The sequence below is a fragment of the Meriones unguiculatus genome, chromosome 12, assembly GCF_030254825.1.
Source record: "Meriones unguiculatus strain TT.TT164.6M chromosome 12, Bangor_MerUng_6.1, whole genome shotgun sequence".
Lineage (NCBI taxonomy): Eukaryota > Metazoa > Chordata > Mammalia > Rodentia > Muridae > Meriones > Meriones unguiculatus.
The window spans coordinates 87,635,184-87,654,742 of NC_083360.1; the positions used below are offsets into that span (position 1 = coordinate 87,635,184).

Genomic DNA, 19,559 nt, shown 5'->3' on the forward strand with positions numbered 1-19,559 from the left:
TATAATGTTTAAAACAGACTTAAAAAGAAGTGGATAGTTTTCTTTTTAAAGTGGGAGAGTTTGGTTCTGGATTAAAATAACTCAGTATACAGTCATAGGAGATAAAAACAGTTTTCTTTCCCAAGCATAGTCTTTTTTTTTTTTTTTTTTTTTCTCTCTCTTTTCTCAGTTCAGATTCTTGGCTTGAGTTTTGGTGCTAGGACTTGTAAGTCATGGAAGCATGAACTGCTAAGTGCAGATGAGGCACACAGAAATAGTGGACTAGGAATAGTTGCGGAGAGGAAGAAAGTGCTGTTGTAACAGCATAAAAATAATTCAAGCTGAATGCAAAATTGTGCTATACTTGGTAGGAAACTGTGTATTTAAGATGGAAGCAAAAATCAGTCTGATGCTTAATGATTAATGGGAAGCTATTTTCCAACTTCCCTTTAAAAATTTGTCACATGTTTGAGCCAGAGTAAATATAGCTGATATCCAAAGTCTGTAGTAGCAACTTTTTTGGTTTTGATTGGTTGGCAGGGGTGATTTAAAAGCATTCAGTTAACTCTTTTGAAGCTCTTGTCCAGAAAAGCAAACCAAATAATTATAGGAACTTCCTTCATGTTTACTTTAATAAATTTGGTTTAGGAAGTTTTAGAGTACCAGATAGCACTCTAGGTTCAGTTGAATAAATGTTGTTTCCACATTTTGTGCCATTGTTTCCTTTAGGGCTTTTAGTTAGTGGGTTCTGGAGACACATTGGGCTTAGCTTATATTTCATAGCATTTGCTATGGTAACTGTAGAAATTCTTTTTCCCTGGAAGTATTTCATCTCTCTTGTTACAAATAATGTTTTTTGCTTAATTTTTTTTAATGATGAAAAATTTAGTATTCTGTAGTAATTACTATAGTATTTAGCGTCTCAAGTGATCAGAGTGGGTTTTTATTAGCTTTCTTTGCTTCTTTCTGAGGAATCATGCCAGTGTAATAAAATAAGTTGTATATAGTAAGTTTCTCAACTAGTCCCTTCCTGTGTTCTTTAGTCTTAAAAGCATTGTGGATTTATGTAAGTGAAAATGACTCTGTGTGTCTGCTGACAGAGGAAAATGAAAGAGGCCCTCTTATGCTGTTCATAGGGTTAGGTTAGCACTGCAGGCAGAACACAGTGCTCGGTGAGTGTGTAGTTACTCACCGGTAATTGCTTTGTATGTTTGATTTAAATATAGTTGATATCGAACCAATTCTTAGTTTATACTTCAGAAGAGCGGAATCAACTACTTTAGAAGTATGTATTTCTTTGTGTCTCGGTTTTATTTCTCTTGAGCCTAGCGCTGACAACTGGGCTGGCTGTTTTCCTCTGTGACTCTGCATCAGGGTCAGAAGGGGTTCTACAGCCCTTGTAAGAGTTCATTCATCCACTTAATCACCTCAGTCGCTTAGTTTTAGTTAAGAAAGCAAACACTGACTATATTTAAGTTTTAGAAAGTGCCAATGATATTATAAAGGAAAGGGGCAATCTCTAGATTAAAACGGAACAGGTTTTGCACACATAGGGAAAAAGAGGTCCTCTTTGTTTTTCATTAGAGATTGTGAACTTAGTATTAAGAAAAGGCTTCTTTGGCTTCCATTTTCCTAACAAAACTCATTTTTTTGTTTGTTTGTTTTTGTTTTTCAAGACAGCATTTTTCTGTGTAACCTTGGCTGTTCTGGAACTCACTCTGTAGCCTAGGCTGTCCTCGAACTCCACCTACTGCTAACTACTGAGTCCTGAGACTAAAGGCGTGTACCACCACCACCGCCTGGCACAAAACTCATCTTTTAAAACTAGGAGTGAAGTAAAAGAGAATTAAAATTTAAGGAAGTTACAAATTGTGTTTGTGGAAAATAGAAATAGCAAGTCAAATAATGATTCACTGAGAGTGGCTGGAAAATATACACTTCATATTTTAAAGGGTGTGAGCAATTACGTATGTGCCGGTGCATGTGTGCGCTGGTGCATGTATGAGGGTGCAGGCCAGAGGATAGCTTGGAGGAATTAGCTGTCTCCTTGTACTATATGTTCTTGGGATGGAACTCAGGTTATAAGGTTTGCTAGCAAGAGCTCTTACCCACTGAGCCATCTCACCAAGCCCAAGGTGCTGTTTTTAATGCTCATTTTTGTCTTTTGACTTCCCTCTTCCATGACAACATAAGGCAACAATCTAATTTTAAGTGATATGATAGTATTAGAAGAGAAGAGCAATGGTGAGAAGGAAAATAATTTAGCCATTCGCCATTGTTAAAGATGTATTAGAAGAAAGAGAACTTGACCTTAACACAGGTGTGGGCAGATTGATAGACAAAACAGGCAAGGCAATGGAGCTGACCCTTGGTGACGCAGTGAATGAACTAGAAATAAATTTTCTTTCCTGTCAACACTTTAGTGACTTCGGAGGTGAGACCATGCCAGGACCCACATTTGATCCAGCAAGTCACCCTGCTCCAGCTCCAACTCCAGCTCCCTCCTCTTCAGCTTTTCGACCTGTAATGCCATCCAGGCAGATTGTAGAAAGGCAGCCTCGAATGCTAGACTTCAGAGTTGAGTACAGAGACAGAAATGTTGACGTGGTACTCGAAGACAGCTGTACTGTTGGTAAGGATTACCCTGATAAAGCCTTCATAAGTGAATAACTCATTAGACAAACTCCAAGTTTATGTAAGTCTTTTCCTTTGAGTTGACTATCAACAAGAAGGGAAAGAGGCACAACATATTGGATACTTTCTCATAAAGGCGTTGTGCTCTGATTTCAGTATATATTGTGATTTTTAAGGTAAGTTCAAAAAGAATTTTTGATATACTGTTTGAACTGTCATTGTTATTTTTATGTGCTTTTGCCAGTATAAGCTGCTCACTCTAAGGCACTTGTCATCCATGACAAGCACTTGACTTTGAGCATTTCATAGCTCTGTATACTGTTTTAGGATTGCTGTAAATGAAACACCTAGGAGCTTCAAAAAATGGTGTAAGTTGAGTTTGTTGTATACCCACTCTGCAACTAAAGCACAGTAATTTTCATACTGTTGTGTCTGTTTTGTGCTGCTACAAAAGAGTTCATAAGCAGGGATAATTTCATGAAGATCAGTAAACTTAATTTTCTTATATTTCTGCTGGGACGTCTAAGAGTAAGGCGCGTAATCTCGATTTGGTGATAGCGTCCTTCTGCTTCTAGGACAGGACCTGATGCTGTACTCCTGGGAGGGATGAGTACCCTGACATTACATGACACAAAGCAAGAAGGGCAGAAGGGACGGGCTTGCTTTGTTAAGAACTTTAATAATAGTCTTTTCCACAGGAGTGGGGCCCTTGTTGCCTAAATTACCACTTAAAAGCTCTGCTTCTTGTATTTTGTTTTTTTGGAGAATTTCATACATGAGTACTTTGCTTATGTCATTTTCACTCTTCTCTCTCCCCTCCAACTGATCTCATGTTCCCTCTGCTCTCTCTTTAATTCATGACCTCTGTTTCTTTAACTGTTACTGTTACATTCACCTGCTATAATTCATTCAGAGTATGTCAGAAGGCAAACATTACCATGTGATATGTATTACTTCTGCACCTCTTCCCAGTCTGGTTATATTCTGGAGCGCAGTTTTTCTCTCACAGTGAAGTGGATGCCAGTCAGGTCTTACGCCATGAACCTTTTCTTTGCTCACTTTTGGTATAAATATGGAAGGCATGGTAGTAAATAATATTTAGGACTTGATAGAACTCTTTTTTTTTCCTCTCTCACTGTGTTTGATTTACTAAATTCTACAAGTTTTGTCGCTTCCTGTTTGAATCTCTTCTATTTTCATCTCCTTTGTTACAGTTCAGGAATTGGTTTCTTTCATGTGTAACTAAAATAATTTCTCTGTAATTTACATGTGTTCATTTTCCATCTCATATATGTTTTATACAACGAGATTGGTGTACTTTTTCTGAACGCCGATCCCTTGGTGTACCTTTCAGTTACTCCCCACCTCTCACAGTGTGTTTGCTTCACCTTCCTGCTTAGGCTGCAGGGTCACATGAGGTCTCCTTGTGACTTAGTTCTTAACCTCTGTGGATGTAGTATTTGATTACTTTGTGTTTAAGGTTTCTCTTCTGAATGTTAACTTCTCAATCTTAGAAGACCAGTTTTATTTTAAAATTCTCTCTCCAGTTGTGGTATTTGTTGTAATCATATCTACTGAGAAAAAGAGTGGCTGAATAAAAAGAGTGTAAGGGTATATGTTTATATCGATTAGCTAGTTACCTATAATAGGGGACTTCAAAATAGACACATTAAAATTTTTGACCTGCAATATAAGGCGTCTTACTGTTTTCAGGAATTATATAAGTGTTAATTTCTGTATAGAAAAAAAAAGATGCCCAATAAGATAATGCCTTTTTTTTTGTACTGTTACCAGGTAGATGGAACAAGATAATAAAGTAAGGCTAAATTCAGTCAAGAAAGTTATGCCAGAGTGACACCTAGTGGTAGCTGCATTGGCTGGTTAGTGGTTTTTCTGTCCTGTTTATATTTTCAGTTGTATATTGTGGCCTCAATATTCATCTTTTCTGTACAGGTTCAAATTTTGCTATGCCCATGCCTTACTCCCCTTCTTGGCATGACCACGCTACATTAGTAACCCCCAGAAAGTGGAAAAGAGCTAATCATCCAGTGTCTTCCCACTGATTTCTTCAGTGAGTAGGATGTAGAGAACAGTCACCCCAGAAACAAATATTTTCATGTCCGAAATATCTATTTCATTACCTGTGCTAAGACTTATTTGCTCAGTTCTCATATTTATTATTTCTAAATCTTTTTATAACATACATATGCCCACTAAGCATGCACACACATATAATTACTAAGATGAAGTTAATTAATTAGCTGTTGAAAATAGTGAATTGTCAGACAGCAGTAGACACTGTGTGATGTGAACTACAGACAACAAGAAGTCCTGGGTTCAGGTAGTAGAGGAAAGTGTAAGGTGATAGATCACTCCAGAGAGAGAGCAGGGTGGAAAGGGCAACTGTAAGCATACCAGGGTCAGTGAAATTATTACTGCAGGTGTAACCCACGGGCACCTCCATCGTAATCATAATCAAATAGCTAGAGGTTACAGGACAATTTAAAACACTGGAAAGTAGGGAAATAAATACATCCCATATCGGGGGTGTTCTCAAAATACTTAGAAGTTAGCCAACCTGTTTTTATGATCAAATGGGAAATGAGAAAACTTTTCTGACTGAATTTATGATAAAGATGTGTTTGGGAACAATTATCCTTAGATTAAATATTACAAATCTAAAAAGCAAAACGCAAAATAATTGAGCTATGTAACTATGTGACTGAATTGTAACTAAAGAAAGTTTAAGTATATTTATAGGAATGCAAAGAGATCAAGCATCCAAAAAGACAAAGTTTGCCATTAGGTTACCAGTCTACAAAATGCAAAGAAATGGTTCATAATGAGCAGTAGAATTAGCCGATCCAAAGCAACTGTAATATTCGAGGGAAAGATTGTGTACCTGAGTTCACAAGCGTACTATACATACAAATCTGATGATGAAGAAAAAGATATCTCATTAGAAAACAGGACTTTTTTTTATTTTACAAAGTTATGTATGTTCATCAAAGGTGGGTATAGTATAGTAATATTCATAACAACTTCACTCTTGATAGCCCAAGCAAGAAGCAACCCCACATATGTGTGTGTGTATACATATATGTCTGTATACAATTTATGTGCATAAATTGAGCAGTAGACAAGAAATTTAATGTCCATACACTGTGATTCTGCTTTTTGGAAAATAATTTATTTTGTGTAAAAGAAGTCAACAAAAAGAGAACATTCTGAAATTATATTCCTCTAAAAATCAGAAATTCAGATTATTCTAGTTGTAGGAATCCAGTCCAGCCTCTCGGAAGAGGAAGTGCAGTGCATGAGGAGCTACCGGTGAAACCTTCTGAAATGGATGCTATATTTACGACCTTGATTGTGGTGGCTTCATTATTGGATAAATTTGTTAAAATTTATCAGATGTTTGTAATATTTGCTGTATATCAGCCTTTGCTTTACAAAACTGTTAAGACATTAAGAACAGAATTAAAACGCTATGTATAAGAGCAGAAGTTAATAAAATAGAAAATCCATAAGTAATAAAGACAAGGAGCAAAACTTAAAGTTGTTTTTTGAAAGTTAATAAAAGTCAATAATCTTCTTGCTAGTATGAATGATAGTGAAAATGTAGATTATTAATGTTGGGAAGGAAAGAGATACTTGAAGATGTAACACTGACTGTAAGTCAATTGACTATATGTAAGTCAACACTGACCATATATACAAGATTTGTATGTAAGTGTTTTTGTATGTGTTCATACGTGTAAGTAATTAATGTGGCTATCAAATCTATAAACTGAATGAAAAGTCCCTATCTTCCAATCAAGAAAACCTAAAGTGTAGATGGCTTCATGAGTGAATAACATTTAAGAAGAATACTACTAATCCTTCAAAAATAGAGAAAGAGAAAACATTTTTTGTAATCTATTTTATGAGCCCAATATTGCCTTGATAGTAAGGACAGAGATATTATTAGACAAGAAAATACTTCTTAAAACAGAGTGAAAGGAGGAAAGTGACATGATGAACTTGCCTCTGCCTTCTGTATGCATGCTTCAGCATGTTTGCTCTCACCCTATACACACTAAAAAATCTTAAAAAGTTATGATTTAAATTGTTTTATTTTAAGTTTAAAAAATGACAGGAAAAGACACAAGGAAGATATTCAGTTAAAGGAATGAAATTCTGTCATCTGGGGCTAAATGAATGCAAATACAGGACATTATATTAAGTAAAATGCAGAAAGATAAAGATAACACATTCTCCACATGGACCCTAACAAGCTGATCTCGTGGGAAAAGAGAAAGTAGGGAGAATTCTAATAATTATCAGAGACTAGGAAAAGCAGGGGAGAAGAGAAGTTGTTAACTGGCTTTATTTCCTGTTGTGCTGTGCATGTGCAACAAAGGTATTCAGAGTTATTTTTGGTCTTATCCAGGCTGTCTGCAGAGGATAATAGGGACTCTAAGACTTTTTTTCTACTAAGAACTTGTTTTAAGCCTGCATGTTTTCAAGGGTGTAAGAAAAGTGTCTGTTGGAGATAATTTAAAGAGGAAAGCACTGGGCGGACTTGCAGCTGCAGATGCCCAGACAAGCACAGCAGGGTGAACAGTCCTTTATCTATGAAAGGAACGTGACAAATATGACTTACCTTTCCACTGTTTTCACAGACAGAGTATTTGTCAGTAGTGACATTTTTGGATTTGTGCTTCTACAAATGCAAAGTTGAACCAGAGGTGGTTTTTGTTTTTGTTTTTTGTTTTGATTGCTACTCATTACCTTGAATGCACAAAATGACTTAATTTTTTAAAATAGTATTTTATTATGTGTGTGTTTATGGGGTGGTGGTGGTGGTGGTGGTGTATGTTGTGAATGTGCCACAGAATGGGTTTAAAGGGCAGATGACAACTTTGGAGAAGCATTTATCTTCACTTGCCATATTGATAACAGGCATCAAATTTGCAGTTTTGACAGCAAATACCATTCATTACCCACAGAGCCTTCTTTACTAGCCTAGTCTTTTCTTACAGAAAGTGAAAAGTCCTGGAGGCCATGAATGATTCCGTTGTGTTGCTTATTTTAAGCAGCTGTTTCTGCAAGAACTTGTGTAATATAAAATTTTTTTTCTCTCGTTTTCTTTTCTCATCATGGGTTTCTTTTCCTAGTTTTCGCATTCAATCTTATTATTTAATTTAAAACAATGGGCTTATGCGATATTTTAAAATTATTGACTAGCAGCAACTCATCAGAGGCAGATAGATAAAAGATGCATTTGTGTGTTCTGAACAGTCAACTTGAAGTAGTGCAGAGTGCCTGAAACCTGCCCACACATTTGTCAGTCGACTGGATTCTTACAGAAGAATTTATGACTCAATGGGAACATTGTTCTTTCTTGGTGTATCTCATCAGTATTTTGTCCTTTAATTTTATTTTATTTTAGTCTTCCTATCTTTTACCTTCACTGAATGATGTTCTTGCCTATTTTGTTTTGGCTTACTATGCAGTCCAGCTGTGCTTTGCACTGGTTTCAGTTACACTTTTTTGCTGGATTTAAGTGTTGTCTACCTGATAAAGCCCTTTGCTGTTTGATTCTATAGTGTCCTCTTCTCCCTCTTCTGGAACTCTGATGTTTCCACACAGTTTAAATTGTCTTTAGATCATATATATTGGCTTTAGCTTTTGAGCTAGGCAGAGTTATCCTCTTTTTAAAATTTAACATATAATTTTTTATAATTTATTTACTTTATATACTGATTGTAGCCCCCTCCTTCCTCTCCTCCTGGTCCCACCCTCCCTTCTTCTTCCCCTGTATTCTCCTTCCCTATTTCTTAGAAAGGAGGACCCCAGCCTATCACGTCTCATTAGGACTACTTGCATCCTCTTCCTCTGTGGCCTGGAAATGCCTCCTTCCCCCCACCAGAGGGAAGTGATCAAAGAGCTAGCAACAGAGTCTATGTCAGAGATAGCTTGTGTTCCCCTTACTAGGATACCCACATGAAGACTGAGCTGCCTCACATTGGCTACATCTGAGCAGGGGGTCTAGGTCCTTTTCATGCATGGTCCTTAGTTGGTGCATCTGTCTCTATAGGCCCCCGTGGGCCCAGATTTGTTGGCTCTGTTAGTCTTCTTATGGAGCTCCTGTCTTTTCTGTGTCTTTCTATTTCCCTACTCCTACAACTCCTCCCTATTTTCGTACAACTCCCAAAGTTTCCTACGCTCTGCCCAAAGTTTGGCTGTGAGTCTTAGCATCTGCTTTGATGCCCTGTTGGGTGGAATCTTTCAGAGGACATTTATGGTAGGCTGCTATCCTGTTCCCTCTCTTCAACCAATTCCAGTGTCTATCCTATTTGCTCTTCTGAATGAGAATTAAGCATCCTCCCGAGAAATTAGTCAGTTTCTGTAGGTCTGTGGATTTTAGTATGGCTATCCGGTGTTATTTGGCTAATATCCACTTATAAGTTGAGTATATTCCACGTGTGTCATTCTGGTTCTGGGTTACCTCACTCAGGATGATCTTTTTTAGTTCCATCCATTTGCCTGCAAATTTCATGATTTCCTTGTTTTTAATTGTTGAGTAGTATTCCACTGTGTAAAAGTACCACAATTTCTGTATTCATTCCTCAGTGAGGGACATCTAGGTTGCTTCCAGTTTCTAGCTATTATAAATAAAGCTGCTGTGAACATGGTTGAGCAAATTTTGTATGCTTGAGCATCTTTCAGGTACATGCCTAAGAGCAGTATTACTGGGTCTTGAGGTTGAGCTGTTCCCAATTTTCTGAGAAAGTACCAGATTGATTTCCAAAGTGGTTGTACAAGTTTGCACTCCTACCATCAATGGAAGAGTGTTCCCCTTTCTCCAGTTCCTTGCCAGCATGTCCTTCACTTGAGTTTTTGATCTTAGCCATTCTGATGGGTGTAAGATGGAATCTCAGAGTTGTTTTGATTTGCATTTCCCTGATGACTAAGGACATTAAACATTTCTTTAAGTGTTTCTCCACTATTTGAGATTCCTCTGTTGAGAAATCTCTGTTTAATTCTGTACCTCATCACTGATAGTTAATCTCTCTCAACACCAATGGATTCAACTCTCCAATAAAAAGACAAAGACTAACAGAATGGATGTGTAAACAGGACCCAACATTCTGCCACATACAAAAAATACACCTCGGCCACAAAGACATTATCTGAGAGTAAAGGTCTGGAAGAAGGGTTTCCAAGCAGACGAACCCCAGAAGCAAGCTGGAGTAGCCATTCTAATATCTAATAAAATACACTTTCAACCAAAACTAATCAAAAGACATGGAGAGGGACACGTTATTCTCATCAAAGGAAAAATCTACCAAGAAGAAATCTCAATTCTGAACATCTGTGCCCCAAATACAAAGGCACCCACATTTGTAAAAGAAACATTAATAAAGCTTAAAGCACACATAGATCCTCACATAATAATAGCAGGAGACTTAGTGCCCCATTCTTACCAAAAACCAGGTCAACAAAACAGACACTAAACAGAGAGATAATGAAACTAACCACTGTCATGAATCAAATAGACCTAACAGACATCCACAGAACCTTTCACCCAAACAAAAAAAAAGAGTACTCCTTTTTCTTAGCACCTCATGGAACTTTCTCCAAAACTGACCATATAGTAGGTCACAAAGCAAGCCCCAACAGATATAGGAAGATTGAAATAATACCTTGTATCTTATCAGACCATGATGTACTGAAGCTGGACCTCAACAACAATAGCAAAAAGCCTACACACGCATGGAAACTGAACAACTCTCTACTCAGTGACAGCTGGGTCAGGGAAGAAATAAAGAAATTATCTTCTATTTTATAGACGCTGAACTAACAACAAGCAAGTATTTTCCCCAAGCACACTGTCAATTCTAATTTTCATTGCAAAATGCATTTTCCTTATAGTGAGGTACCTTACGTTTTGTAATGTATGTACCACTAATGTTATATGCTGAGAACATGGTAGGTATTTGTGAGTAGCCAATCTGGTGGGCTGTATGGCACTTGACAATTAGGATGTCCATGTGAGATTTGCCTTTTGAATATGCTGTTTATTCCTTGAAACATTCCTTACAATACCTTGGGATTATAAAGATTAAGGTAGTTTCATGTAGACAGACATCTCTCTCACCAAGGGGAATGGGATGGACAGGAAATGCTGCAGGCTTCCACTGGGAATCCTCTCTGGGTGAAGGTGCTTCAGGAAGGAGCTTGAGAGCTTGAGCCCAGTGTTGGCTGTGAGCTCCTTTAACTGTGGCAAGCCCAGAAAATGACACTGTTGGAAATTTCAGAAAGTCCTTGGCCAGCAGCTAGTGCAGCTAGTGCAGTGAAGGTAGCCCTGAACCAGAGCCACGCAGTGGCCAACCTCAAAGTCCCCTTGCTGGTGGAAATAGGCACAGAGGCTTGAGTTGCTCTGCCAGGAGCATAGCCGTGCAATCTTGGGGGCCACCTCCAAAGTTCTATATTTTTATTATTCAGGCTTCTAGGATTCACAGAACATACCAGAACATGCCTTCTGCGTGGCTTATATCGGAACTGCTCTGTGGTTGGCTTTTATCTTGCAAGCATTACATTATTCCAAGTCAGACAATAGGCTTCACTTCTTTTCCTAACAGTATTGCTTGTTAGTTTGTTTTCTGTTCAAATTATTTAACTACTGATACTTACTTCTTTTTAGAAAGTCATGCATTGATCAAAGTGAAGTACATAATTAGCTATTTAATAAATTGTGAAATATTTTTGTCATTATCTTTATAGCCCAAGTTCTTCATTAGAACAGCATATTGTTTTGTCAAGAAGATTTTAAATTTGGAGTGTTGAATTTTAAAACAATTATTTAGCAGTCAAATGTCATTGACTGTGTATTGTATACTAGATATTAATGTCGATATAGTCAATTATTGACTGTGTTGCCTTGTCAGTTATATTTTATCTCTTCTTATTTGTGCAGGAGAGATTAAACAGATTCTAGAAAATGAACTTCAGATACCTGTGCCTAAAATGCTGTTGAAAGGCTGGAAGACTGGAGATGTGGAAGACAGTGTGAGTTTCTTAACTGACTAGTAAAAAAAAATTGTGAATAACTAAGTGATGCCAAAAGTTGTTTTTAGCTTTGTGTGCTTGCTTGCTTGATTTATGAGACAGGGTGTCATGTAACACAGGCTGATCTTAAACTCTCTATGTAGCTGAAGATGGCCTTGAACTTCTGATCCTTTTATTTTTGTCCTCGCCCCCAACCCAGTACTGGGATTTTAGTCAAGCATCACCACATTCATCCTGAAAAATTAATTTTACATAATTTATGTATGTCAGAAGTAAATTTGGTAGTAGTAATTTAGTTTAATTTCCAAATAATGTTTTTCAAGTTAAATAATTTTAAATAAGCCAGTAATAGTTTTAAATGAGTTCAGCTATGCAAATAAAAACTCTGTGTGGCATGTTTTTCCTATTTCTAAGTAATTTTTTTTTAGAAGGTTGGTACCTTTTTTGAGAGCATTTACCTTTTTCTCAAACCTCCTAGGGTATCAGTGAGTGCCCTGGAATAATAATTTACTGACCAATTACTTACTGGCCTGAAAGAAGTCACACACACTGAGTACATTTATGCCAAGTATTGCATATGGAACAGAGATAATAGGAAACTTTTAAAACTTGGAAAGTGTAAATGGTAAGAATGTTTCTTCATTTCCTTGGTTAGCGGCAGGTGCATGGAATGAATTATTGAGAGTTTACGGAAGGTGCCGTGGTTTCTAGTAGCAGTGGCTGTTATTGACCCCTTAAGCCCAGCCTCATGGTTAAAATATTTCACTTGTGCTCTTAAGAGAGAGCAGAAATGGAAAGAAAGAAATGAGTTAGTGCTAAAGTTTTGTATGTTTATGGTACAAATAATTATGAGTCTTCATATATTACTGAGTCTATATTTCTATGCCAGGCATAAATAAGATATTTTGGTTCATTATTTCGTGAATGGTTTGTGGTAAGTTGTGCCTGTAAATCATATATATGCTTATAAATCATATATATTATATGTATATCAATTGTCAAGTTCCTGTACTGAGTTGGTCTTAGTTTCATTGAGACATTTACTAGAATTCCAGACTCCAGGTAAGGCCTTGAAGGTTTGGATACAGTTGAGGATGTGCTATATTAGTCATTAGGCCTCTTCTGTACAGTCAGGTAATACATACTTAGGCTCTATCCAGCCTCTGTTATAGCTGTTTTACTCTATTCCCAAAGAGTGAGAACACCCCTGACACAATATGAAAAGGAAGCATCACAGTTTTTAAGTGTAACTTTCCTTATGGACATAGACTTACTGTTATAAAATTTCATGTCATGAAATGTCCTTTTGATCCCTCTCCAATGATATAAAAATGTAAAAGCTATTTTAACTCACACACCATACAAAAGCAGCTTGTTTCTCCCCATGTCCTTAGATATTTTGCTTCTCGATGCTATGTAGCCCTCAGGTTGACATTCAGGGCCGCCACCTGCCAGGGAAGCTTTTTCTTACCTCATCTTCAGTCCTACCCTTATCTATTCTCATATACGTGGTTTAAAAAGGTGCGAGTGAGTAATTCAACAACCTTGATACAAATAAACAGCAAGAACAAAATCAGTTTCTTTTTATTCAAGAAACCTGCACTAATCAAGTGACATTGCGTCCATTTGTAGTTTGCTGAGAGGAAGGTGGTCATTTTGAAATGTTCTTAAAATATTGTCCTAATATTTGCAGGCTTTTGGCCGCATGCAGCACTTCCAGTTACTTATTTATATACCATCTCAGGTGCAGTTTCTATTATTTATATGTCATTATTTTGATTGCTTCCAAAGTTATATTTCGATACCATACCTCAATTATTTCACATGTTTAACTTGACAATTAACTCTTGAATTTTTATTCTTTTTTCTTTCCTTTTCTCTTTCTCCCTTTTCCTTTGCTCTCCCTTTTTCTTGGCTATCTGAGACAAGATAGCCTAGTCCGCTCTCAAACTCATTAAGTGCTTAAAGCTGTCTTTGAACTTTTTATCTTTCTGTCTTCACTTCTGTTCTGTACAGTCTGGAGAATGATCTACAATAGCCATATTTTCAGTTTTGTATGAGTATTCGAGTTTATAGCAAGCCAAAGTAAAAGAACAAGTAACAAACGATAGGTAGGTAGACAAGAAGACATCAGATTGGGAACTCAGAGCATGCAAGGGAAATTAATCTGGGGATCCCCTTAAGTCAGCCAGCTGACATTCCCCATGCGCAGTGTCCCTTCCGAGTAAAAGGACAAAGAGCAACTGGCAGAGATAACATCATCACAGTGATTGCTTGCAACATCCAGCAAAAACTGACCGGGGAAGTTGACCAGTTGTTTGGAGCTAGCTCATCGTTGAGCTCTTTCTCCATGGCTGAGCTCTCCGTAGCCGAACTTTGTGCTCTCCTTCTTCACTGCAGGCATTTTTATGCCCCGGATAAGTAATAGTAACGTCTGTTGGAAGTGTCTTACCTTCTAGCTGTTTTCAAGGGCAAAATGTTTTTACTCTTGGCTTCTTTTGTGTTATTTTCTCTCCCTAACACAGTGTTGGGGGTGTGTTGGTGGGGGGCAGGCTATTCCCAGACCTGGGAAAAGATTTGGAGACATTTCTACTTGCGTTTGAAATGGTGGGGGATAGCCCTGCTTCTCAAGCCAGGCTCTCAGATGTGTTCAAACCAAATGTGGCGGTTTACCACATAATGTAGGTTTCTGCTACTCAGGTGCTGCGCTTCTGGGTGTGCAGTCACTATAGCCAGCTACATTCTTGCATACTTTCCTGGCATCTCAGACAGACATTCTTTATAGAGAACTCTTCATTCTCTCCTGGGTTGCTTTTCCCCAGTTCTCCTCAATAAATGGCAGCCTTGTGTAACCACTAGTAAAGCAAAAACTATTGCCATGGGTCTTTTCCTTTATCTCACAACACCTCACAAAATACCAGAAAGAATACTTTGGTTAAGTCCTATTTATTATATTCCTAAAATATTTCTTAACCAAGGCTGCTTTTCAGTATTTTATTGCAACCGCCTAATCCAGACTGTTAGTATCTGTGCCTGTACTAATGTAATGTTACCAGTGTTTTCTTAGCTTCTTTTTATGGCTACTTCTATCATTCCCTGCTCAGCAGCCTGAGTGAGCTTTTAAAAACATTAATTGAAGTATTTTGCCCGTTTGTTGAAATACAGGTTTTAACCTTTTCTCAGCTTTACAGTAACTGTTGAACTTTTCTTACCCTCACTGATGCCATGTTCATTTAAAAATCTTATCACTAGGACCAAGCGTTTTACACAATCCCTGAAAGATACTGGTCAATTCTCTGCAATCATTACTGCCTACAAATCTTTATATAAATGGCTCCTTTCTATCTTTTGAGTTTAGCTTTTTTTCTACATACACAACAAACACTTCTCATTTGGCTCTGATCCTGTGATTCTCCACCATGATATTATAAGAAGACGAGCTATACCCACTTCCATCACCAGTGTATATAGAATTCTTGGTATATCAGTATCAATAAAGGTTCATGGATGAATAATTGGCCTAAAGAAAGGGTCCATTTTGGGGCTGGAGAGATGGCTCAGAGGTTAAGAGCACTGGCTGCTCTTCCAGAGGTCCTGAGTTCAATTCCCAACAACCACAAGGTGGCTCACAACCATCTGTAATGAGATCTGGTTCCCTCTTCTGGTGATCAGATGTACATGGAGGCAGAACATTGTGTACATAATAAAATAAATAAATCTTAAATATTTACTTATGCCTTGGTGGGCAAGGTTTAGTGGAGGTCATTGTATGACAGTGCTGAGAGTATTTCTCTGCAGTTCATGAAGCAGGAAGAGGTAAATGGTAAAGATAAAGTCCTGTGTGTATATGTATGCACTATTTGCATGCTAATATTATTGAGAGAACATATCAGTTTCAAAAAGGTGTTAATATTTGACATAAAATCTCAGCCTTTGGTGTGTCCTGGTAGATTGTAATCTTGTGTAAGTGATTATATATTGTGGTGTTTGCTTTTCAAACCATGCACCATGAACCATGACTAGATTGTGAAGTTAATTGAATGGGCAATAGACAACCTAAAGAGGAAGGAGCAGAGAAGTGGAATATAGCAGAAGTGTTATTCTAATGTCAATAATTAGGGTATTTATTTTTGTTTAAGACTGCACTTAGTAAGATGGGCCCTCTCATGGAGCAGTTAAAAGTTCTTCCTGTGGCCTGCTTGGGTAAGATCACCTTTCTCCAGGTGTCTTTTTTCCCCCCATCTGCAGAATTAAGGAATCCTTACTTAAGGATTCCTTAAGCACTCTTTGCTTCTTTAACACTTACAGCCCTGCCATTATTATTTGTTTGACTCTGCCAGGGTTAACTTTGCTACCCGTACCTCTTTAAGCCAATCACTGTAAGGAGCCCGAGATTCCCAAATCAAATACTCTGGATTCCCAAATACTCCTCTCTGGAATCTTCATGTCACATCCTACACCTGTCTTGTTTTTCCTTCTTCTACAGTGCCACAAGCCTTTTTGCTGTGTGCCGTGGAACTAATCCATCATTAGCAAAATTTTTTTTAGTAAACTCTTTCATGTATATTTTCTTTACTGTCTTTTTCTGAGTGAAGGCTATCTTCCTCAAGAAGTTGCTTCCTTTGTAGTCTTCTTAGTGTTGGTTTTATTTTGGCAGTCTTCATACAATTGGAATAAATATCAAAATATATGCCTTCATTTTTAGCTCTAAATCATTATCTGTTTTTCCTATCAGAGTTTCTTTAGCTCCGAATTTATGTCAAAAGATTATATCTCCTTTTAATAACTTATTGAAGTTACCTTCCTTATTTTCTTAATTCTTATTAATAAAATTTTACATTTTAGCAAGAGTTACACAATTTTTTTAAAAAATATTTTTTATTTTTTCCTTATGTCTATGTACTTGTGGGTATAGATGCCTCCAGAGGCAAGAAGAGGGTGTTGGATCCCAGGAGCTGGAGTTCCAGGTGGTTGTGAGCTGCTTGGCCAAGGTACTGGGAACCAAACTCCGGTTCTTTGCAGGACAGCAGGCGCGCTAGGCCCTGCTCAGCAGTTTCCAGCCATCTTATCAATTTCAGGTTTTTGTGAATGATTCTTACGTTGGCCACTGAGTTACATGGACCTTTTCCCTACTAAAATCTTTCACTGCAGTTTGCTTCACCCATCTCTCCATGCTTTTATTAACATTGTATTAACAATGGCAGAAAACTTTCATCTTAATTTCAAGTTCCTTTTGCTTTTTTTTTTCCTGCTGAACAGTTTTTACCGTTTAATTCATTTCTTTTAATAGTCTAGCTCCAACAGTCCTCCAACTCATGCCTTCAATCTATTATTTCTGCCATCTTTTTAAAGTTAAATATTATATTTATTTGTTTAATAATAAATTTTCATCTCTTTTCATCTGACGTGCTCTTTCTCTGTATATTTTTGTTTGTTGCCCTGCCACCTTCAAATCTTTGCTCAGTGAGCAAAGTGATTATTCAATTTAAAATTGCGAAGCTCCCCTAACTCCTAGTCTTCATCCCCATTCTTATCTTTGGTTAAAAAACAAAACAAAACACAATAAAACAACAACTAGCAACAAAACTATCATATTTCTACTGAAACATAAGTCCCTTCCCTATTGTCCCCCACAATCAGGATGCCTAGGTTATTCTAGCCACTTTTGTGATTAGGGTGGTCCTGGTAGAGGGGAGTAATACAGTAAAGTTCTGTGAAAAATATGCATGCCCTGAGTGCATGATGCGGAAGTGAATTTCCTGATGTGTATAGCTGTCAGAAAGCATGTTAGCAAGTGCTTACCATCAGACTGGGCGTCTAAAGTGTATGAGTTCTGTGACAGTGAATACATAAGTGTATATGAGTTCTGCTCAATGGTGAGATTTAACAACAAAAGATGTCTAGAGTAAGGATAGAGGACTGAGCTCTCTCTTATGAGAGTCCATATCCAAGTTGCACAGCCTCCCAGGATGCAGTGCCTCAGCATTAAGAACCCCTGCTTTGAGGTGCTTTCTATGAGTTTTTACTAGGTCTAAAAATTTTCTGAAAGCCTAATTTTCTTTTTTTGCTATAAAATGAATATACTTCAGTGTAGAAATTAATGACTCTTAATTGTGCTCTTATCTGTATACTTTTATGAGCAAAAATTTTTATTGTGCTGTAATGCTTAGATTTATATTAATTTAAAGTGAAAATAGCAGAAACAATATGGTTTGGATTTAGCTGCTCTTCTGTTATATTTAGGAAATTACCAAAAGATCAAAGACCAGACTAAAAGTTGCAAAGCATTCAAGAATTATAAAAATTAATAACGTACAAAGTCATCATTTATTTTTGTCTTCTCTCCTTTATTTTATTCCAGACGGTCTTAAAGTCATTACACTTGCCAAAAAACAACAGTCTTTATGTCCTTACACCAGACTTGCCACCACCTTCAGCATCTGGTCATTCTGGGTAAGGTATTTTCTTTTCCTGAAATAAGAAAGAAAAAATTTGATGGACAATTTCTAGAAGCAGTGTACAACTATAACAAGTGAAAATTTTATATAAACTTTAACTTGCCAGCAACTGTTAAATGTATCAGTTTTTATACTATTTGGATTAGGTTATTCATTTGATTTGTGGTAGAAGCTTCTTTTAAAGAAAATCTGTGGAAAAATGCCTGTGTATTAAAAATAATCGAAACAGAAAAGAGCTATCGCTCAGTGTTTTCTACTGTATTCAGAATTCTGAGTTTCTTGCCAGCACTTAAGGGGTGGGGAGCCAGAAACACTGTTCTTTGATTGAAGGTGAAGGATTAGAGGGAGAAAGAATAAATGCAACCCCAGTCTCTCATTGCCAAAGAAGATACAACTTTGAGGAAAATAGAATGAGTTCAACAGAATAAAACTAGAAAATGACACCTACTTAGGTTCTCTCAGAGTTTTTTCTTTGGCTAGAGAGACTTGTTACTTTTAGCTGTGGAACTCAGTATATGTGTGTAATGATGCAGTACCCAGTGGCAAGCTAATTCAGTGGCATCAAGTGAAGCACTTGGTCTGCCATACTGAGGGTACTAGTAACAAAATAGTGGTTTTCCCCTGAGTCCCTATTATTTCAAAACTAGTTTTGAGCTGACTTCAGAGTTTCATGGTGTTTGTGTTTAACTGCTGATTTTGTTGTTACTAAAATGTTATGCTGGGCTCATGGAAATGGTCATCTTTATTGGCATGTAGCCGACCTGTGATTACTAATTAGTGGTTTCCTAGGCCTGCAGGGCCTATCCTAGTGCTGAAGAGCAGAATGAAGAGTGGTTTTAGTTGCCTTGTTGATTTTTACCAAGTTTCATCTATGCCGGCTCATGGGCAGGAACAACTAGGGAAGTTAAAGAAAGAGAAGTGGTGCGGTGTGGGGGGCTGTGTGTAGAGACTCACGGCGCTGAGAGAGTTGTGTCAGTGCGTGTTTGATTGGGAACTCAGAAAGAGCTCCTTTTTATACATGCTTATTCATTTGATTAAAAACTTAGAAATTTTCTTTCAGTGACAGTGTATTGTAAGTTATTTGCTAAAACATATAAATACACGCTTTTAAATTGTACTGACAAAGCGATTTCTTTAAGGTTTGGTCAGAACCTTTAAGAAGATTCTACCTTCATGTCTTATCTTCCTATCTTGATTTCACTGCCACTAGGGGGTGCCTGGTAATTGAGTCTTTGTACTGACAATTTTTTTCTGGTACCAAAAAATTACAACAACATAAATTATAATTTGAACATTTGTAATTGATTTCAGAGTTATTTTAATGTGAAGTTTGATTTTTAAGAAACAATTTCCAGCTGAGAATGCACGAGTGAAGTCTTTAGTCATAATATTTATGACTGTTGAAAGACTGTCACAAAGGCTTTAAGGACA

The 19,559-nt window shown here is 37.2% G+C and overlaps 1 protein-coding gene across 1 annotated transcript in view; it reads left to right on the plus strand.

Annotated features, from left to right (window-relative positions):
- Faf1 (Fas associated factor 1) overlaps nucleotides 1-19,559 on the plus strand; it is a 294,629-nt gene that overhangs the window by 58,397 nt on the left and 216,673 nt on the right. The window contains exons 4-6 of the mRNA XM_060366116.1: nucleotides 2,403-2,611; nucleotides 11,579-11,670; nucleotides 18,032-18,123. Coding sequence (XP_060222099.1) covers nucleotides 2,403-2,611; nucleotides 11,579-11,670; nucleotides 18,032-18,123 — 393 coding nt within the window. The remainder of the gene's footprint in view (nucleotides 1-2,402; nucleotides 2,612-11,578; nucleotides 11,671-18,031; nucleotides 18,124-19,559) is intronic.